Consider the following 21,149-nt stretch of genomic DNA (forward strand, 5'->3'; position numbering starts at 1 on the left):
TTTTTTTCACACATGAGAATATTAATTTGTAATTAGTGAACTTTTAAATTATTCTTGTGTAATTCATATCCTGATGGTAGGCATAACATCTGGGGATAGCCAGAACATGAATAATGTTGTTCAGATGGGGCGGGCTTATATATAAAGTCAAATCTCATTAAATATTTATTATGGTGAATCTCTTTGGATGGTTTTTTTTTTTTGAAGGAAATTATTGGGCGGAGTCAATGCAAATTTCAAGAAAGCTTCTGATCGTTGACGCACTATCAGGCCACGGTAAAGGTGACATTTCTATTGGACAATGGTGCCTGGTCTCACGACAACAACAGCCAGGATTAAGCCAATCACGAGTCGTCCTGGTTCACAAACGCTGTTTGTAAAATGACGTAAGTAGTGGAAAACAAGATGGCGACGTCTAAATTGTAAATGAGTTTATCTAAGTAGAAATCGGCCTCTCTGGGGCATTGGTGAGGTGTTACCTGTCTTCTGATAGTTTAATAAACTTAGAGCTAAGATAAAGTCACCTTATGCGTTGTTAACGCTTCAAAGATCTCTGGACATCTTGGTTCTTTCCTTCAGCAGCCTACGGTTAAAGCCGGGGAGGCGAAGTTTAGAATTTCATTATGGACAGTAACGTAAGTGGGGAGTATATCTCGACCATGGAAAATATGGATCCGACTTTGTCAGAACTAGGAGACGAATTTACACTGGGAGACATCGATGGTGAGTTACTATTTATGTCATAATTGATAAGGGAATATGGAATTATTGTGTGTGTTTGTCCACGAAAGTTTTTGTCCTATTTCCGCTTTCTGACAGTATTGTGTGTCGTCGTCGCGGTAAGGTCGGGAGTCTGGTGATTTGTATCATGTGTCAAGCAAGCCCTCTTGTACATATAGGTACTGTATTTATAATAGCTAATTATGATGCACCTCACATTTAAAATAGTATATAAATAATTATATACTTTCTGTCTGTGTCAAACATTGGCAGTAGGACAGTGTCGTCAACCATGAAACTATTGTGGATGCCATAGGATTGGAACATGTTTACCCTTTATTTATCGGGGCGTTGCGTAGGATACTTAGATACACTTAGCACTCCACAATTTTACACTTCTAAACAATAGTTTGCTTAAATGATTCTGTGTCACTGATTTAATATTGCAATCTTATTTTACATCAGTGAAGATTCAAGCATATTTTAAAGGGGTGGTTGGCCTACAGCACAGTGGTCATGCAACAGTTCAGTGTGTGCGTGTGAATAAACAACTCCTCAAATGTAACTGAGTGTGACTCAACTGTGAGCTATGTCATTCAATTATCTGTAGGCAAAAAGTTCCTTATACTTTCCCAATGGCTTATTAGCCTAGTTTTACTTGCTTCCTATTTATCTATGTTCTTCATTACATTTTGTTCTGAGATGTTTTCTTGTCATGCTTGTCTACCTCTTTCCTGGCTGTCATACCATTGAGGGTTTGTTCATCAATAATGGAGAAAAAAGTGACTCTCAATGTCTATTCATAACTGGCCCATCATTAATACCCCTTCTGTTTTTTGACGGGAAACCATGTCCGCTTCACCCTGCTCATTCATAGGCTCAGCACATTGACTCAATATGGAGATAACATCACTGTTCCCATCTTATCAAAACAGCAGTTTTACCCATGGCACACTGTGAAAGGATGGAGCTTTGTGATACTGGTATGGTCCCGGCCCTACTATCTAGGCTTTTCTCCCCACTATTCCCAATGCAATAGCTGCTCTGGTTACATAACCTATTTTCTCTGCTCTGAGCAGCCCTAGGAAACTGTCCCTGTTTGACAGTTTTAGTCCTTTGTGTCACAATTGTCTAGGGGCTTGGGGCTCTGTTTTGTTTTGTGCCTCTGAAAGCCAACCCCCTGTGGAGCCCGTGCATTATTCTGTACATAAATCCGAGTGATCACCATTTAGTATTATAGGATAATGCCATAAGGAAGAAATAGGCTATTTCAGTTTAAGGTCTAATCTTTATTCCACACTAATAAATAGTATGATTATTTACAAGGTTATATTACATTAGAATCCCAATGGAATAGTTGTTGTACAATATTGTACATATTGTAGGACGTATAGTATTGCACCAGTATGCCTTTACCGGGTTGGTATGATATATTACTTTCGAATACTGGTATAATGGTTGTACAGTATCATACATTTTCAACAACAGATTGGTCGTACAGTATCCAATGTTTTGAAATCACCCGTAAATGCTTTGACGACTCAATATTGCTTCACCTGTTCCTCTGTGACCGAATTTAACATAACAATGCATGATGAGATTTACACAACAATCCAAATAACTTTGTTCAGGGTTTACAGTTCACCCGCTAATGGGGTAGATTGTGGGCCAATATGTAATGTATGTTATTTTTACTCTATGTTTTATTTGCATGTAATGTTTTTATGGATGAGTGAAGATTAGACCTTAAACTGGGGGGACTACCTCTAACTTCCTCTATACTGGACACAAAGACATGCACATGGTATCCATGAGTTCACCTGACTTTGGGGAAGTAGGTAAAGGTCATCATTGCCAAAATCCTGAAGCATCCCTTTAACAGAAGTGAGATGTTGGAAGCTTGTGCAGAATAGCTTTGTAAACTAAAAGGAGAAATTAAGTGAATTGTGGGAATTGAGGTCCAGTTTGACCTGATAAAAGATGCAGTGATATTTAACATGTCACCTGTGATAAAGCGAAGCAGGCTATGGTACACTGCATCCAAGGGTGTTAGAGTAGTGGCTGCTGCGTTCTGATAAATGGTGTCACCATGATCATAAATGGGAGGACGATGCATTTATTGGCCTAGGTGTCCAGCCTTTCTTTATCGCAAGTGTGAGTTCAAGGTTGCAGCCCCTCATTGATAAAAGTGTGAATATTCTTTAACCCTGATTCTTCTAGCATCGTTATCTATACACAGGTCCCTACAGGACACTTTTTCCTCCTGTCACAGTGGAATCTGTAAAACCATTCCAAAGTCCTTTGAAGCCCATGCTCTGGACATGCTTTCTGTATAAGGTGACATGTCTTAGACATTGTCCTTAGAGAAGGGATTTTGGTTTTATTGCTAACAGCAGCAGTTATAAACTGGACAAAATGATTTTGGCAAATGTAAAGCTGTCATTTGAGTAATGAGAAACTCTTCCCATTGATCACAGGCTTGTTATGCACCCCAGACAATGGTAAACCACATGAGAATATTTAGCCTACCTCTGGATTTGAGAGATGGCATGGTTGTGACGTTGTGGTCTTACGATAAATGGACAAGTGTTAAACACACCCTGCAGTAGACGCCTTTAGAAACAGTTTCAACATGTAGGCTACTCTCATTTCTTGCAATACCGGTTTGAAACTACTCGTTTTCTTTAGCATATGTAACTCCACAGCTTTTATCAGTACAGCCGTCCTCAATCATGACCTACTCCACCAGTAGCTGAAGTAATGTTCTTACCAGGTTGCTCTTTTACCTCGTTCTCGTGGTCTCTCAGGGTATCTGTACTAGATTACCATGTCATTTTTCAGGGCTAGTCGTTGGAAGGCTTTCCTATAAGCACTAGCTGGCTGGCGCTCTCTTCCTTGAATCGATGCTGGAACAGTAGCAGTGTATCAAACCAAGGCCACCACTCCATAAACCTCTTAATTACTTCAGTGACCTTGCCCTGGCAGTAAACAGCATTGTCACTGTTGTAAGTCTCTTCTAGAGGTCACTGTGAATTCTCCTCTTTCCTGTGATCTCTTCACTCAAGGCCAATTTCTAATGCAGGTTAATAATCTGCAGTGCCTTCAGAAAGTATTCACACCCCTTGACTTTTTCCACAGTTTGTTTTATTACAGCCTGAATTTGAAATGGATCAAATTGAGATCTTGTGTCACTGGCCTACACACAATACCCCATAATGTCAAAGTGGAATTATGTATATATTTTTTCAATAAGTATTCAACCCTTTGTTATGGTAAGACTAAATAAGTTCAGGAGTAAAACATTTGCTTAACAAATCACATACGTTTAATGGACTGTGTGCAATAATAGTGTTTAACATGATTTTTGAATGACTACTTCATCTCTGTACACCACACGTACAATTATATATAAGGTCCCTCAGTTGAGCAGTGAATTTCAAACACCGATTCAACCACAAAGACCAGGGAGGTTTTCCAATGCCTTGCGAAGGACAGCTATTGGTATAAAATGTAAAAGAAGACATTGAATATCCCTTTGAGCATGGTGAAATTCTAATTACACTTTAATTACATGAGGCCAATGGTGACTTTAAAATAGTTACAGAGTTGAATGTCTATGATAGGAGAACACTGAGCATGGATCAACAACAGTAGTTACTTCACAATACCAACCTAAATGACAGTGTGAGAAGTAGGAAGTCTGTACATCACTGAGTACCACTCTTCATATTTTCAAGCATGGTGGTGGCTGCATCATGTTATGGGTATGCTTGTCATCGGCAACGACTAAACACAATAGAGCTAAGCACAGGCAAAATCCTAGAGGGAAAAACTGGTTCAGTGTGCTTTCCAACAGACACTAGGAGACAGTCACCTTACAGCAGGACAATAACCTGAAACACAAGGATCACTCACATAAGAGAACAAAACTGAAAAAATGTCAGATGAAACTGCAGGCCCTCACAATAAAATTACAGCTCTTAATAAAAATTGTTACAATTTTTTTAAACTCTATACGACATTAAAACAAATAATTTTGGGCAGTGATAGGAACTCCAGGTCCAATTCATTAAGGCAGGCCTTTGAAGCTGTTAGAAAAGTCCCTAGTTGTGGATCTGCCCTTGTGACAGGTTGTAAGGCCCAGTACATCACTGGGGCCAAGCTTCCTGACATCCAGGACCTATATACTAGGCAGTGTCAGAGGAAGGCCCAAAAAATGGTCAGATTCCAGTCACCCAAGTCATAGACTGTTCTCTCTGCTAACGCACGGCAAGCGATACCTGAGCGCGAAGTCTAGGACCAAAAGGCTCCTTAACAACTTCTACCGCCAGGCCATAAGGCTGCTGAACAACTAATCAAATGGCCACCTGGGCTATTTACATTGACCCCTTCCCCCTATTTACACTGTTGCTACTCAATGTTTTATCTATGCATAGTCACTTTACAAATTACCTCTACTAACCTGTACCCCCTGCACATTGACTCGGAACCCCCTGTATATAGTTTTGTTATTGTTATGTACATTTCTTGTTACTTTTTGATTGTTTTACTTTAGTTTATTTAGTAAATATCTTATTAACTCTATTTCTTGAACTACATTGTTGGTTAAGAGCTTGTAAGTAAGCATTTCACGGTAAGGTCTACACCTGTTCTATTTGGCGCATATGACAAAAAAGATTTCATTTGACTGCAACAATGAAGCCCTACCTCATTAGAGGGCCATATTAACCAATGGATTATGTCTAATAAGCCAATTTTATGTTAACAATGTAAAGTCAAATTTGTTGTCTATCCAATCAATTGCCATTGCATTCGATTTTATGTCTAAGAATAAAGTGCATTTTAGCTCACCCACAACCAGAGACTCATGAACCCCTTGAATTATTCTCTCTCATCAGAGATGCTCCAGTTCGTCAGCAACCAGGTCGGCGACTTCCCCGACCTCTTTGAGGACCAGATGTCCTCTGCAGGCTCCCTACAGAACGGTGCTGGGGCCACCCCACGCCCACCGCGTCAAGCCCCACAGACACCCCAGACCACTACCACAGTTTACCAGCACAGCAATGTGACCCTCACCCCCACCCAAACACTGGCTCCCCAATCCCTGCCCCTCACACCACCACAGACCCCAGTCCAGACGTTCTCTTCGGGGCAGCATCAGATCCGCGCCCCTCCCCTGCTCCAGCCCCGGCCCCAGATGCAGGCCATCCAGCCCCAGCCCCAGCAGCAACCCACCATCCAGGTCCACAGCCAGAGCATCCCCATGCAGACGCATAGCTTCCCTGTGCACACCCTGGTCCAGACCCACAACCAGGCTCTGCCCATCCAGTCCCAGGCCCAGACGGTGATGATCACATCCAACGGCGGGCAGTCCCGCTTCATCCAGAACCCTGTCATCTGCCACCAAAGTCCCACTACAAGCTTCCAAGGTTAGAGCAATTTTTTTTTTACTGAAAAGATTAGGTCACTGGGAAACGGTGGTTATTCATTAGAAATGCACTTAAAGATGTTTATCATGTGAAGATATTCAGAGCCCTACGTGTTTTTCTATATGACCGGTGCTCTTTGACAATGTATCCTTACTACATATCTCTCTTTTTTCCCACAGTCCTCCAACCGCAGATGCAGAGCATAATGACATCATCACAGGTTCAACCCATGACCATCCAGCACCAGAGACTACTGCAGACGGGCCAGACCATCCAGACTCTCTCCACCGCGCCTACAGTCCACACCATGCAACAGCAGGTTCAACAGGTACCCGTGAGTATCAAGCTTCATACTTTACAATGTTTGAGTCCCTTATCAAAACTAGTTGCATCCAATCTTTATGAAGTCTCTCTAAATACGTGCAGATCCTAGCATGTTGTAACCACAGACCTTGTGTTGTGTATGGCATCACTGGTTGTAACTGATCCAGTGTCCCTGGTCTCTCAGCTTCTGGTCCACCAGCCTCAGATTCTGAAGACAGAGAATCTGGTTCTGACCACCCTGAAACCTGATGGGACACAGGTTCTGTCCACCATGCAGAACCCTGGGATCACCACCTTGACCCATCCTATCCAGACACAGACTCTACAGGTACCGGTAGGTCTCTATACCATCTGTCTGCTTCGCTCTCTCCCTTTCTTTTGTCTCTGTTCAGGGTCTAATGTGGACGGTCACAAAGAAACAGATTAAACCTGAACTTGGACTGAAAAGTACTTTAGATAGAGATGACCAGAGAATTCCATTGAATATGCTTCTCTGCTCTGTCCCCCTTAGTATCTTAGCTGTGTCATATGTCACCACTGACTTTTACCTTAACTCTTCCCTCAGACTCTGATGGGCAGTAACATCCTGACCACTGTGCCTGTCATGATGGGGGGCGGAGACAAGCTGCCCATCAAACAGCTGTCGTCAGGAACCTCTCACTGTGTAGGTGGGAACAGGCAGGTGATGGAACATGGGATGGGGATGGTGATGGGTCCAGGGGGGGTGATGAAGGAGGGGGAGAGGAGAACCACCCACAACATCATTGAGAAGAGATACCGCTCCTCCATCAATGACAAGATCCTGGAGCTGAGAGACCTGGTCATGGGCGGCGACACCAAGGTCAGGAAAACCAAGTGATACAATAATCCAATATTGATTATCTTTGACCTTACAGGAACAGTGGGTTTAGTTTTATTTTGTGGTCCAAGTCCGATAGAAACTTAGAGGAGCATGCTGGAACAATTTTAATGTTTCACAGGTGTCCAACTTAATTAGGCTATATGCTAAACCACAGACTCTTGGTATTTCCTAGAGTACATGGAAGTCAGAGGAATGGAGTTGTACGTATAGGGCACTCTCACCAAATGTACACTGACACATTGCTAATGTGTTTGTACGCAGATGCACAAGTCAGGAGTGCTGAGGAAAGCCATCGACTACATCAAATACCTGCAGCAGGTCAACCACAAACTACGGCAGGAGAACCTGGCCCTCAAGATGAACAGCAAGAACAGTAAGTCCCCCATTATTACTAGTTAATCCATCACAACTTCAGTTCATGAACGGGCCATAATGCATTGGGCTCTCTCCCACTTCCTCTCTGTCAGAGTCGGTGGTGCTGTCTGACGATGTGGAGATGAAACCAGAGATGCTGATGATGTCACCTCCAGCCTCAGAGTCTGGTTCAGGATCTCCTCGTGAGTTCTCTCCATACTGCATCGACTCCGAGCCTGGCAGTCCCTTACTGGAGCATGAGCAGGTACTGTGATGATGATAGCCAAGGAACTGTGATGTTTTTGTTGTTGTGGAAATTGTTTGAATTGAATGTTGCCAAGGTTGAACACTTACATAGTAGTTGAACTATTCTCTCTTTCTCGCTCTCTCCTCTCAGGTGAAGAGTGAGCCTGGCTCACCCTCTTCCGTGGGTGTGATGGATCGCTCTCGTCTCCTCCTCTGCGCCCTCACCTTCTTCTGCCTCTCCCTCAACCCCCTGCCCTCTCTCCTGGGATCTGAGGCCCAGGGCAGCTCTGGCTTGACCTCTGCACACCGAGCCTCCAGGACGCTGTTCTCATTACCCAGCCAGACCCAGAACTTTGGTCAGACCCTTAGTTTACCGTTACACTCACCATACAAGTCCTATTGCATGCATACATTCAAGATAGGCTATTATAGTCAGTCATTATTTTTCTTAACAGTAGTAATTCCCAGTAAGAGTTCCTGGTTGGGAGTTGTTTTGAGGATGTATTGGAGTATATGTATCTTATACTGACTCCTCCCTCTCTTTCCCACAGCGACCTGGCTTTGGTGCCTGTTGCCATGGTTGACAGTATGGATGTTGAGCGGTGTTGGGGCAGTGTGGGGCTGTGTTAGGGTCCTCTACCTCTGGGAGCCTGTCACCCCCCTCCACTCGCCCAAATCCGTCTCCTTCTGGAGGCAGCGTAAACAAGCAGACCTACATCTCAACAGAGTGAGTTCACATCCCTTTATGTCTAAAGGATTTTCCCCTACCTTATTGTTTTTCTCTGTACTTGTGTTTGAGTATCTCCTTTAACTGGTTCCCTGATTGTGTAAAACCATCTCTCTGTGTTTATAGGTACATGAATGCCAAGTTCCATAAGTATTTTTATAGATTTTCCCACCTCTCCACTCCTACAGGGTGACTATACAGCAGCCATGGCCAGTTTGAAAACCTGCCTGTCAGTCTTGACCAGAGCCCTGCCCACCACCAGTTGGGACCTCCTCTTCTCACTCTCCTGGAACCTGATTCGCTACTGTCTGCATCACCCCACCCCTCTGGGCTGGCTGGTTCGCCAGGTTGGTGGGAAGCACAAGGGGGAGGAGTCCAAGACCAGCTCCCGGGACGCAGCTCTGGTCTACCATAGGCTGAGCCAGCTGCAGCTCACAGGTGACTACACTGAATAGTCTAGAACATTGAGCCTAGGTCAGTATCATTAGTCATTGTAAACACAATAACATAACACAGTAGTACCCCATTCTCTGTCTGGAACTTCTCTCTCTCTGTGTGTAGGGAAGCTTCCCCAGCGCAGTGGCCTGTGGGCTCTGTCTCTGTCTATGAGTGCCGTCAACCTCAGTGAGAGCGCCCAAAGCAAGATGGCCCCTGCCCAGCAGGCCCAGATCTATGTCACCGCGGCAACAGCTCTGCGCACTGTACTGGGCCACCACCTCTCCTGCCTGCCTGTGAGTGTCTCAGGGCATCCCTCCATCCTCCATTAATGCTATGGTAATGATATCTCTGATACTATCCTCTCACTGTCATCTTTCCCCACATGTCTGTGTTCCAGGGTTACCTGTTGAGCTGTGCTGAGGGTGTGGCCAGCCAATCAGACTCAAAGCCCATCCCTGACTGTCTGCACTGGCTCTTCACCCCATTGGGCAGGCAGTTCTTCCTCAGCTGTGATTGGTCTGTGAAGTCTGAGAGCAGAGAGGGCGTGTACACTTCGCAGAGAGACCCAGGTATGAACAATAAAGTTGACGGAAGAGCTAATAGTGTATACAGAAATGCCCTCATGCAACAATTAGGCCTTTTAATTATCTTTCCCTCCTTACTCTCTCTTCCTTTAGCTGACCCCATCGCCCAGCTGCATCGTTGTTTTTGTGAGAAGCTGCTGGAGAGAGCTGTCCACTCCCTCATCCAGCCCCACACTGACACGGAGGCAGGCAAGCCTAAGAACGACTCGGGGTAAGGCCAGGGTCCTCAGTGCCCAGTCACTCTCCTGTTTACCTATGCAAATTGTTTACTTTACTTTGTTTACTTTTCTTCACTCTCACTCTCTCTCTGTCTCTCAGGGAGTTCTCCAGTGCCTTGGAGTTTCTCCAGCTATTGAACAGCTGCACAGAGGAGTCCTCCTCTCCTCCCTTCCCAGCCCCACCTAATCACACCACCATGCCAGGTACTGGAATGCACACGTTAGTGTGAACCACACCATGCTCTGTGTGGGACAGATTTCTTTACAGATTTCTCCCATCTTTGTTTCCTACGAGATGATCTGATGCTGTGAATGTGTATATATTTTTTTCTTCTCATATGTATCTTGAACACTAAAGATAAACTCTTTGATTAACATAATTGACTTATTCAATATAACATGAATTTCTTTTGCTAGACCTCTTGATGCCACAGTTGAAGTCTAATGTTGTCATGTAATCTCTTCTCTGCTTAGTGGCAGACCCAGTGAGTCGCTGGTGGGCATTGGTCCTAAAGGCTGCTGCCCATTGGCTGCAAGGGGATGATGTCGCTGTGAGGTCACTGCTGGCAGAGGCAGAGCGCATGCCCAGAGCGCTCCATACCCTTGAGTCAGTATACTTTGTTTATGTTGTGTGTGTTTTTTATTAGTCGTATGTACAGGTTATACCTGGTATACACCGTCCAAAGAAATGCTTACTTGCAGGTTCCTTCTGGACAATACAATAAGAAATAAGAAAAGATAAGAACAGGAACAAAGTAAATGGCTCAGTAGAATAGTGTCGTGTCTTTGGCTATGCCGGATTAAGTGATGTGACATGCTATTCTATAAAATCCTTTCTCCGTAATTAATATTACCTGATTGAGCTAATCATGTAAATGTAATTAACTAGAAAGTCGGGGCACCACAAAATAATATTTATAGAGCTGTTATCTTCCAAATAAACTCTTAAAGACCTAGTAATATTTTACATCAATAGCAGTCAATATTAATCGTCACCTTATTTCAGTCTCATCTGAAAGTTGTAAATTCTTGGTTATCTTCACGAACCCTGGCTAACAAGTTGAATCAGCAATACAAAATTGTGTTTAATTATTTATTTACTAAATATCTAACTAATCACACAGAATTACATATACACAGAATGAGTCATACCTTGATTACAAATTACGTCATAATAGAAAACATCCCTAGCGGACGGAACAGATATGACAGCTGGTTACACAAAAGGGGTCTGGGTTTGAGTGAAAGAGCAGGAAGACTTGAGGAACAAAGGGAGAAGCGATGTCTCAATCGGGCCGTAGGCAGCTACTGTATCGTAAATACAGAATCTTATGCATTCTAAATTACTGCCCATTTGGAAAAGGAAAATGCAATAAATATTTACTCTGAGCTGAGCTTCGGTAGATTGGTGGTAGATGGAAGGCCGTGTTGCCCAACAGAGTCCTTTGAAGAATGTCTCTGGTGGTAAATTGGATACGTTGTAGTAACGTTGTTGTGTGGTAGACTGGATACTCTGTCTGTTCTTTCCTAGCCCACGTTTGCAGCTGCTGTTGCTAACTCAACGGCTAGGAGGTGTCACTTCTGTAGTGAATAAGAGTTCAAAGTTCATACCATTCGCAACCAAAGCTCACGCTGAGGTTGGCTTCGTTCTGTAATTATTATCTGAACCATTCTGACATCGGATCGTCATCCTAATGTACCCGCAACAGCAAGTTATTTGCCCTTTTAACGCAGAGGCTGCAGGCCTCGCGTACTTGGAACAGGAGGTTACATTTTCGTCGAGGCTTTATATAGTGGAGGGAGAAGGGTGTGTCTTCATAGTTTTATAACCCATGTCTCTTCACAGGGGCGGGCCACTGATTGAGCAGAGCCCTAACCTTATGAAAACCCAAATCTCTCATTTGGAAGCTAAAATTACATTTCATCTTTTCACCAATAATTTTATATTCAAACATTTAAATTGCCTGATAACTCTGTGTAGACTTTCCACTGTAGAGTTTAGGTCCTCCTATCATTGATGAGAATGTCTCAGATAACAACCGAGCTGACATCAAATTCATTAAGTACCAACCCATATGTTCAACTGGTCGGATTACCAAAATATGGTTCATTCCCCCCCCCCAACTTCTGATGTTCCCAGAATCTCTATGTTAACCAAGGGATTTTCAAATGTCACGTCAGTAGGGTAGAGAGAGGAAAAAGGGGGGAGAGGTATTTATGACTGTCATAAACCTACCCCCAGGCCAACGTCATGACATAGAATATATATTTTTGTATAATATAGGAAGGTACAATTTTGAGTCCAATATTTATACATGTTTTGGGGAAGGGAGGATTGGGGGGCAAGTGTTTAAATTGTGCAGTATTTAGTCATCTTAATAAGAGTCTGGTAACATCAGTTGTGTGCTAAGGTGTGGAGTATAAGAGCAGGTGGCCTCTGAGTCTGTTGGTATCAGACCTCATGCTCTGATACCGTCTGCCTGACAGTAAGGGTGTGAACAGCTCGTGGCTGGAGTATGTGGGGTCCTTGCTGATGTTGTGGGCCTTCTTCATGCACCGTTTTCAGTAGATGCCTTGGAAGTGTGGGAGCATGGTCCCAGTGATGTGTATGTAAATGACATTAGAAGCATTGCCATAATCCTATGTTGTTTTCCCTGTCGTCCTGCAGTCATCCGTTGCCCAAGGCTGTGCTGCTGCTGTGTAAGGCGGTGCAGGTTAGCCTGTCTCCTCTGAAGGGAGAGGGGGCGGTGGCCAGTCTGTCTCATTGCGACAGGGCTAGCAGCTACCTGCGCACCAGCATCTCTGTTCCCCTGTCAGCCCAGTCTGGAAACGGGCTCAACAAGGTACTCTCCCAAAATGCGGGTGTTTAGGATGCAAGTGAATATATGTGCTCTCTGTGATTTCTATTTGAACCAACTCTAACCTTTGTGTATATACATGCAGTAAAGGTTGTAATGGAGTTTGGTTAATTCACAGTGTTCTTTGGTCATATTACGCACACAAACATATACTGCACACAGTGATAGTTGCATGGGTGCTCGTTTGACTCACAAAAGCACAGTTACAAGCTGACTCTAGCTAGGTATAGTAGAAGTGTGTGTGTGGTAGGGGGTGGCTGTAGTGCATTGTAGTTGCATTGCATGATCCTGCAGCCCAGTGCAATGTGTCTGCAGTGCAGTACAGAGGCCTCCCAAATCTGCAGGCACCTGCAACACACCATATCCAGGTCGAGACACTGCTTACGGTGCATGTACTGCTTCTACACCTGCATTGCTTGCTGTTTGGGGTTTTAGGCTGGGTTTCTGTACAGCACTTCGAGATATTACCTGATGTACGAAGGGCTATATAAAATAAACTTGATTTGATATGCCTCTATTAGTTTCCATAACTCATTGTGTAGTCATTTATTACGTAGTCCAACAGTTTATTTTTTTAAATGTCTGCCTTACTGTTGTCTTTCCTATACCAAGGGGGTGGAGCTCCTGGTCTGTGACCTCTTGCTGACCCTCAGGACCAGCCTATGGCAAAGAGGAAGCAGCAGCAATGGGGAGTCAGGCCCCGCCCCTGGCTCTCAATTGGCTGGATTCCAGCGGGACCTGAGTTCATTGCGAAGGCTGGGCCAATGCTACAGACAGGCACAACACAAGGTAACTAGGGCTTCAGACCTGCTGGATTATTCATGCCTTATTCATGGATTATTCATGGCTATCTGTTGTGTAATAATGTGTGTTCCCTCTCTTGTCCTCCCCCAGGTGTTCCTGCATGAGACCACAGTGAGGCTGATGGCTGGTGCCAGTCCCACCCGCACACACCAGCTACTGGAGCACAGCCTCCGACGCAGGACCAACAACCCTGGATACACCACAGGTAAAGACACACACACTTCAATTATTATCGTGAATGATACCATTTGAAGTTGATATCAAATGTGTTTTTGATGTCAAATTAACACACATTTAGTGCTTTCCACCTAACTGTACTGACCTTCTCTCTTTACTTCTTCCTCCTCTTCTCCTCCTCTGCCCTGCAGCAGAGGGTGACTGTGTTCTGGGTGAGCGTGAAAGGGCTCATGCCATCCTGCTGGCGTGCCGCCACCTACCCTTACCCCTGCTGACCCCACCAGGGCACCGTGCCCGCCTGCTGGCCGAGGCCAAGCGCACCCTTGAGCGGGTGGGCGACCGCCGCTCCCTACAGGACTGTCAGCAGATCCTGCTCCGCCTCAGCGGGGGCACCACCATCGCGGCCTCCTGATAATTCCCCTTCAGACAGATCTCAGATCAGTTAGACCCACACACATTAACACTGACTTGTGATCTACTCACTCAGAGTACTGATCAGTGGTCAGTGATGAGTTATTCTCCACCACATATTAGAAATTAGCTCACTCATACAGATCCCAGAACAGTCACCTAGCCCCTACAGACATAGCACTGATAAATTACTAGTCAGCCATTTCCACACAGCATCTAATAGTCAACTACGCCAACAGTCGTATCTCATGGACATATCACAGTACAGGAGAGACACCAAAAGGGACCTTCAATCTTCACACTGCCAGCCTGAACATTGACTACTGTTAACATTCTGGCAGTGTCATATTTACTGTCACACACGCCTAACACACCCTCATATCCTCACAGAAGGAGATTGTATTTAATGCAGCCCATACAATGGACCACTGCACATGGTTTCTCACATACTCATTGGTATAACGCTAACACTGTAAAGTTGCTAACACTGCTTAGCGTGGAGAGAATCTGCTTATAGGCCCCAAAGGGCCAAAATGGCTGCCATTGGGTCTAATCCACATACAATTCAGTCTCTCTCTTTGCTTGGCTAATTAGCCAACAGCTATTTTGTGTTGCGCCCCGCGATGAATGGACCTTCATCCACAAGAGGTTGTGCTCGTAGTGTCTAAAGCTTTATTACAGAGCTGTAATGTCACAGGTAGATGACGGGCTGCACATGCACTGGCATTCCACAAGTTCTAGATGCTAAATGCTAAAATGTCATGTACGTTCAAGCTTCACAATGATGCATTTAAAATGTATGTATTTTTGACAGCCCAATACAATAGTTCAATGCAAGGAGACCGACTGTGGCTTCAGTGCATTCTAGCTTTGATAGTCACCCTCTAGCCTCTACTGTACAATGCAAAATAACTTGCTTCTCACAGTACAGTGCAGAGTAGTATCTATTTATATCTACCTCATTGACTGTACAATGCCAGTGTACTCAAGCGCAATATACTGTAGTACCACACCAGTTGGCATGGTGACAGTTGACAGTAGTCGTACAGTACACAGAGCAGCTTTATTTAGACTCAGCAGTGCAATATTAATGGGCCAGCACTGTAAAAGTGCCATTCATTTTTCAATAAGAAAAAATGTCCATAGATTGGAGAGTCACCCCAAATGGAAAATCAAAGCCCAATTCTTTATACAGGTTTTATATATACATACATTCAGTCAGTCAGTCGCATACACAGTATCACAGTCGGGATTGTATATAGGTTGTACATTCTGTAGCCATGTAGATACAGCAGTCTTGAATAGAATGAAGCAGGATGTTCTTATGTATGCGAGAGGGGAAATAATGGGTAGAAAGAAGGTACCATCAACTCTGTAGGAAGGTTAAATGGTTTGTGTATTGGCCACCAGCCAGTGGCCAGAGTGAGTTGACTATGTTATTGACCAAACAGTTTGGTCACTGTCACTAAGGTTGATTCTGACCAATCTGATTGGGAAGCTCTCGAGCATAATGGCCTTGATGTAGGTAAATTAATTGTTATGTTTTCAGTGTCAGAGCTATCATTGTGGAATCTGTCCAATTTGCTTTTAATTGTATTGTCTGTTGGCTAGACTTTGTCACTTTCGTCATTCTCATCTTTGTGTTCTGATTTTCTTATTTAATGGCTGTAATATTATACATGCTCAGTTTTTTTTTATTTTTAGCAATCTTGTTTTATATTGTCAAGGCAACCTAGGGATATAAACTGTTGGAGTGTGAAGGAGTGACTTTTTTTTAAAATGAGGATAATGGAGTTATCCTAATATTTTATGCAGGAAGTATTGTTGTCCATCAAGTCATTAGTATGGCAGTTTTCTAGGGCATCATTATTTGGCACATTGTAGTGTTTTTGACATGGAACTCCAATGCACAGAAATGTGTTAATACACTTTACCCTAATATGAGAAAGACCTACTGTATGTCTTCCAGTTCAAACCAGCCGTATTCACCACAAGAAGCTGTATGATGTCAATTTACCCAACCATGTCCCTTGTATCTGTGCCGTTTTTCAGATTGAATTCATCAGACTGGTTAGTGTGGTCTAGTAAGTTCTGCACAACCAACCATTTGCAGTGAATGGACTTACTACTGTTTATAATGTTACAAAATATCTAATCTGTTTTCCCCTCTGTATGTATTGTTTTCTGGATTTCTATGTATGATTTTGTTTTAATAAAAGATGACTGTGGACAGCATGTGTGTGTTTGTTTGTGTCTTATTTTTAATTTGCTATAAATGCCAAGCAGTAGGGATGCTACAGTAAAAATTATGTTGCCTAAACAAGGTGTTTTTAGACAGAACACTGTTAAAGCAATGTTAGTGTCCTGCATTACACTCATCTTGATCCTTATTAGGTGTTTCACTGGAACTAGTGACTGGGCTGGTCAACAAAACTACACTGGTACTGTTTATCCACCTGAAGGCGGGGGAAGAAGACCACCCACACTTTACTATACTAGTCCCTATTCCTGCTTTCTTGGCTAGTTGCTGGTTCTTTCTCTGCCCCTCGGCTCTCTTCCTCAGTCCCTGATCTTATTATTGAGCTCATGATGTATGTCCCTCCTTTCCGTCTCCATCTCCCCTTGCTGAAATCTTTTCTTTGACTTGGGCTGAATAGTGGTGTCTTACAGCCACTCCCCACAGTAGAAATAACTATAGTGTCTCCAGACTCGCTCTATGTATTAATCTGTAGGAATGTCCTAGCAGACTGTGGCTCACAGTATTTGACTACCCGGTTTCATGTTCAGAGTGGAATGTGGTCTCTATTTGAAACTCGCACAGCTACATACATTATCAAATTTGGGTTGGGCACACTGCTCTGGGGTAGGCAGTGTCCACCAAACAGATTATTCCATCCTCGTAGGCATTGGTTTCAACAGTGCTACATTTTTGATACGGCCAATTGCTTTATGTATTTTCAACAAACTGTCCTTAAATATGTTGGCAATATTAAAGTCGTACACTTATCAATGTTTAATGTAGGCATGGCAATGTTATTTTACTTGCATCAGAATTCTGAATAATTAACATTTAATTTCAATGCACTTTTTTCAATTACTCTTCTAGAACTGGGCATTGGAGAGAATGGCCACAATGTCAAAGAACCAAAGTGCTTGGGAGGTTGTCCCAGTCGGACCACATTGTATGATGCACACAAAGCAGGGACTTTTGAAGCAAAACGTCAGCTGAAAAACAAGCTCACGTGTTCTCAAAATGAAAAACATGAAGAACTGGAACAAAAAGGAAAAGGGGAAGCATGATAAATTTAAACCTGGATCTAAGAAAAGAGAGAAATGTGTGGTCATGTTCAACGATAACGAGCGACAGTGAGTTTGGCACATAAACAGCACAGGAGTCCCTCAACGCATAGCAAGCTAACGTTAGCTAACTATAGAGCATCTCTGGCTAAACTACCTAGATTGCTAGGTAGGTCTCATTTACATGGTCAGCTTGTTTGATATGCCATCATTGTTGATCGAGAATCATAAGCCACATAATCCTGCCTCTCTGTCTTTGAGAAATGTGTTTAGTGGACCTCTAATTGGTTTGCCAAGTTCCCATTAATCCTATCAGTAGTTAAGTATTGGTGAATGCAAGAAATTGACCACAAGTGACTTGTCATGAATGTACTCATCTGTTTGACTTATCGTATCTCCTGCAGGGAGTATCTGACAGGATTCCACAAGAGAAAGGTGGAGAGGAGGAAAGCGGCAGTGGTGGAAATCCAGACCAAGATAAAGGAGGAGCAGAAGAGAGTCAAAGAAGAGGTAAACACCGGGCTAAGAGAAAGCACAAGATTTAAAGATTTTTGTTAAATAAATAGACATGGTGTGTAAAACTTGTCCCTTAAAGTAGAGTTTTTGATGAGGGGAATACTAACAATGTGGACAGAAGGGGGCACAAATCATATATACTCTTTAATTCCAGAGACACAAGGAGTATTTGAAGTTGCTGCAGGAAAGAAAAGAGGCTCTTGGTGAGTTTGAGCGAAATAATTATATATGTCAGCTAGGCTTGACAGAATATTGTTGGCTATCTTCACTTGCCCGTATCTGTGTTTTCAGGTTTAACCAGAAGGTAGCATGTAGTGGGAATCAATTTAATCTGCTTACTTACTCTTATTGTTATGGTTAACTCTCCACAGATGAGGATGATGATGAAGAAGATGAATTGGAGGATGTGATAACGGGCACTACCGAGTCTGTACAGTACGATCACCCCAACCATACTGTTACCGTAACAACCATCAGTGACCTTGACCTCACGGGGGCCAGCCTCTTTGCTCCAGCAACCAATCAGGTAAAGAATTTGTTGCTGATTTCCACGTCCCATGTTCTTATGTTTTTAAATTGTTTTTCTGAAAGGTATTCAAACAGTACATTTTCTTTTGAAGGTTATTGAGGACGGTGAGGAGGTGGAGGAGGTGGAGGAGCAGGAGAAAATGAGTGCTATGCCAAAGAAATCTGGGAATCCCATCCTCAATAAAAAGTAAGTTGTGTTTATCCTCACTCACATTTAATGAAAATCACTTGTACTCTTTCCCTGTGTTTTTGATAATGGTCAAATTCACTGGAGGATTTAAAAAAAACGGGTAATAATTTATGCAAATGTCATTATTCCTCAACACTGTGTTTTACACCCTGCTAATGAATAGTAATGCGCCCTCAATTCCTGTTCTATTCTCATTCTGTATTCAGTTCTGACAGCTAATTTAGTCTAATATGATGCCTATATAACAATATGAGCACTGTGGTGGCAAGTTATTCTCACACGTTATTATCTCTCTGCAGAATCTGCTCGCTGAACGCCTCGCTCCACGCTCACCAGACGCAGCGGAAGGGAAGCAGGAAAGGGAAGCAGGAAGGCAAAGGACGAGGTCGGCCAACAGACAAGAAGCCAGGTGCCACAGACAAGAAGGGCAGAATTGAAAAGAACAGAGTTGGGAGGACCAGCAAGAAGCAAAGACGCAGACTGACTGGGAAGAGGGTACATCACAAGGACTGAGAGTTGTGAAAAAATAGATTTGCAGTGTAAGGGTCTGTCTGGCCTCTTTGTTTGATCAAGATCCTAAGCAGCCATGATGGACATTTAGAGTTTCTATGGTACCAGTTGGGAAAGTCTACGGAGCAAACAAAATCACCAATACACAAACTGCACATATTCATTCTCATTGAAAGCCAATGTCTGCTCGATCCAGAGCCCCGTTTCAAACACTGTTTTGTTTTAACCAATTGGACACGACCTGTCTGTTGTTTCCTTTGTTAAGCTCTCCTTTCTACATGTTTGTTTATATGCTAACTGCTTTGGTATGTTGTATTTCATACAATGTGTATATGCTCAAAGTTTGATTAAAAGAAAAGAATAAATACGAATCACTTGCTTTATTATTATATCCTTGTATAAACCAATAGTCTGTGAATCCCTCTAGTTCTATAGCCTATTGTTTGATAGGAAACCTGACTCCTCAGTCAACATCCTTTTCAGAGCATCAGAGAAGAGATCTTTACGTGTGTATTTCTAGACATTATAGGACCCCATGCCCTCATTTGTTTAGATTTCAAGAAATGTTGTATAGTCAAGGATCTTAGTGTATGCTAACCTCATACCTTAGCAGTGTTTATTTATTTACACTAACCTGAGCTAACGCGTGCCATCTGTCACAAGCAGTTAATTTTGCTTTCTAAAGCTCATGATATCTAATACAACCTCCAATAGAGTAACTGTCATGCAATTGACTCCATATTGGTTCTAGGTCTGGCAGACTGATAGGTTCTCTGTAATGTTAAGCAGAGCCAACATGGCAGTCAGAAGTGCATCAGTTTCATCCATTGTCGGAACAGCCAATCGGATCCATGTAAGAGTAAGAGCCTCAGGGGGATTGTGAGCAGGGGAAGAGGCATGTGCCGGGGGTCTGATGGACAGTATATTATCTTTCTCTAAATTGCATATTCTCAGTTTAACTGACGGCTGAGAACTCTTCTGTCAGGTATCGTTGAAAACCTCTTCCTCTCAAATTCAAAAGAGAATAATTAAATGGAAAATAATACACATTAAGAAATGTAGCAATTAATTCTTCAATACTTTGACTTGTATTTAGATTTTCATTGCTGAAATGTTTTTAAATGCGATGTTACCAAGTGCTCTCAGTGACGTTTAGTAATGATATTAATGATATGCTGGAAAGAGTTCTATCATCTTCCTTTCTGTATTGTGTTTCACTATATCCTCTTGTGTGATTAGTTTTCACTTAGCTTAACTGTTCCGTTTTATCGCACTAACCATGAAATAATGACCCTTGTGGATCAAATATGCTACAGCATTGCTTCCGGCTCTACTACACTGTCCTACTACAACTACGCTGTAATAATATCCCATCAATGTCTTACACTGTACATTTCACATAAATGTTGAAAGGATTTTAGCTGTTTTTTTCTCCTCATGGACTACTGTATATTCTTTGAAATTCACAATTTTCCCTGAAGTACTACTGGTATTACTGTTTTACCACAACCACTTTTTCTACTTTGTGGTGTTTTAGGCTCATTAAATACTGTGTTTGGTTTTATCTGCCTTTACAGCCTTTGTTCCTCAGTATTCTCCGAGGGGTGCGATGAGTGAGCGCCTGCCACCTCCGGACTCGCCATGCCCCTCTCCGGTGATGACCTTATCTGTCCCAAGTTCCAGCCCAACATCTTCGACTCCTCCCGCTGCCATGACTGCCTGCGCCAGAAGCACCTGCACTCGGGCACGAGTACAGGCACGGGTACAGCCGAAACACCACAGCTGAGCCTTACAGCGAAGAAGGAGCCAGGGCAAGCCACTGGACCTCCACCAACACTACTACCAGCACCACAGGCAGTGGAGAGGGATGCCAGTGCCAAGACAGAGGGAGAGGGGATTAGAAGAGTGGTGAGTGATAGGATTATCTGGGCCTATACAGACAGGTGGAAGGTAAGA

At 43.2% G+C, this 21,149-nt stretch overlaps 2 protein-coding genes across 5 annotated transcripts; both read left to right on the plus strand.

Moving 5' to 3' along the window:
• Positions 1–369: 369 nt before the first annotated feature.
• Positions 370–16,387, plus strand: LOC129833225 (sterol regulatory element-binding protein 2-like). 4 transcript variants are annotated; one of them, XM_055897643.1, is made up of 19 exons: positions 370–723; positions 5,619–6,149; positions 6,329–6,483; positions 6,658–6,807; positions 7,039–7,314; positions 7,597–7,708; positions 7,803–7,954; positions 8,087–8,291; positions 8,487–8,662; positions 8,851–9,100; positions 9,224–9,393; positions 9,498–9,669; positions 9,778–9,895; positions 10,003–10,106; positions 10,377–10,509; positions 12,571–12,745; positions 13,373–13,549; positions 13,655–13,769; positions 13,936–16,387. In XM_055897643.1, the coding sequence occupies exons 1-19, from the start codon at positions 624–626 to the stop codon at positions 14,151–14,153; spliced, it is 3,489 nt and encodes a 1,162-aa protein (XP_055753618.1). In that variant the 5' UTR covers positions 370–623; the 3' UTR covers positions 14,154–16,387. The 4 variants fall into 4 exon arrangements, with proteins under 4 accessions (XP_055753618.1, XP_055753620.1, XP_055753617.1 ...); XM_055897645.1 differs by having other exon boundaries at positions 6,658–6,801; positions 13,933–16,387; XM_055897642.1 differs by having other exon boundaries at positions 371–723; positions 13,933–16,387.
• Positions 16,388–17,325: 938 nt separating this feature from the next.
• LOC129832744 (nucleolar protein 12-like) lies at positions 17,326–19,564 on the plus strand. The gene is made up of 6 exons (XM_055896741.1): positions 17,326–17,518; positions 17,854–17,959; positions 18,120–18,168; positions 18,337–18,491; positions 18,586–18,680; positions 18,983–19,564. The coding sequence occupies exons 1-6, from the start codon at positions 17,406–17,408 to the stop codon at positions 19,194–19,196; spliced, it is 732 nt and encodes a 243-aa protein (XP_055752716.1). The 5' UTR covers positions 17,326–17,405; the 3' UTR covers positions 19,197–19,564.
• Positions 19,565–21,149: the final 1,585 nt, after the last annotated feature.

Source organism: Salvelinus fontinalis, chromosome 34, assembly GCF_029448725.1.
Source record: "Salvelinus fontinalis isolate EN_2023a chromosome 34, ASM2944872v1, whole genome shotgun sequence".
Lineage (NCBI taxonomy): Eukaryota > Metazoa > Chordata > Actinopteri > Salmoniformes > Salmonidae > Salvelinus > Salvelinus fontinalis.